The 419-nt window shown below is 64.9% G+C and overlaps 1 protein-coding gene across 2 annotated transcripts in view; it reads right to left on the bottom strand.

Moving 5' to 3' along the window:
• The window catches only part of LOC103619943 (calcium-binding and coiled-coil domain-containing protein 2), a 10349-nt gene extending 9936 nt beyond the window's left edge, over positions 1-413 (bottom strand). The window contains exon 1 of one of the 2 annotated variants that reach the window (XM_017740551.1): positions 43-413. In XM_017740551.1, coding sequence (XP_017596040.1) covers positions 43-102 — 60 coding nt within the window. In that variant the 5' untranslated portion in view covers positions 103-413. The remainder of the gene's footprint in view (positions 1-42) is intronic. The other variant, XM_017740552.1, reaches the window with a different exon arrangement.
• Between the last annotated feature and the right edge of the window lie 6 nt (positions 414-419).

The raw sequence follows: 419 nt of genomic DNA, 5'->3' as shown, positions 1-419 counted from the left end.
CCTATTCCCTGGAGCCCCTTCGGTGCTGTGAGGTCTCCGCACCTCCTTTCCTGGTCCCGCAGAGCCTTCCCTGGTGCCACCTCCCTGCTCCACCGGCGCCATCCCAGAGCACGAGGCACCGGATCGTGTCCAGGCGGTGCTGGAGTATCCAGGGAGGGACACTCCACGCCCCCTCTGGTCTCTGTTCAGGGCTCGGGCGCTGCCCCAAGGAAGTTTTTCCTCCTGTCCAGGTGGAACTTCCCGGGCATCAGTTCCTGCCCGCTCCTCTGGTGCCACTGCTGGGCCACATGGAGCAGAGCCTGCTCCAGCCTCTTCACACGCACCCTTTCGCTATTTCAGCCTCCTCTTCTGGAGGCTGGGCAGTCCCGCTTCCCTCAGCCAGGGCGCGGCTCCAGCCCCGTCTCCCGTTGGATTTTCCA

Source organism: Corvus brachyrhynchos, unplaced genomic scaffold, assembly GCF_000691975.1.
Source record: "Corvus brachyrhynchos isolate BGI_N302 unplaced genomic scaffold, ASM69197v1 scaffold47, whole genome shotgun sequence".
Classification (NCBI taxonomy): Eukaryota; Metazoa; Chordata; class Aves; order Passeriformes; family Corvidae; genus Corvus; species Corvus brachyrhynchos.
Note: the sequence above shows the minus strand (reverse complement) of the source record. Positions and strands in the feature narration are given on the sequence as shown.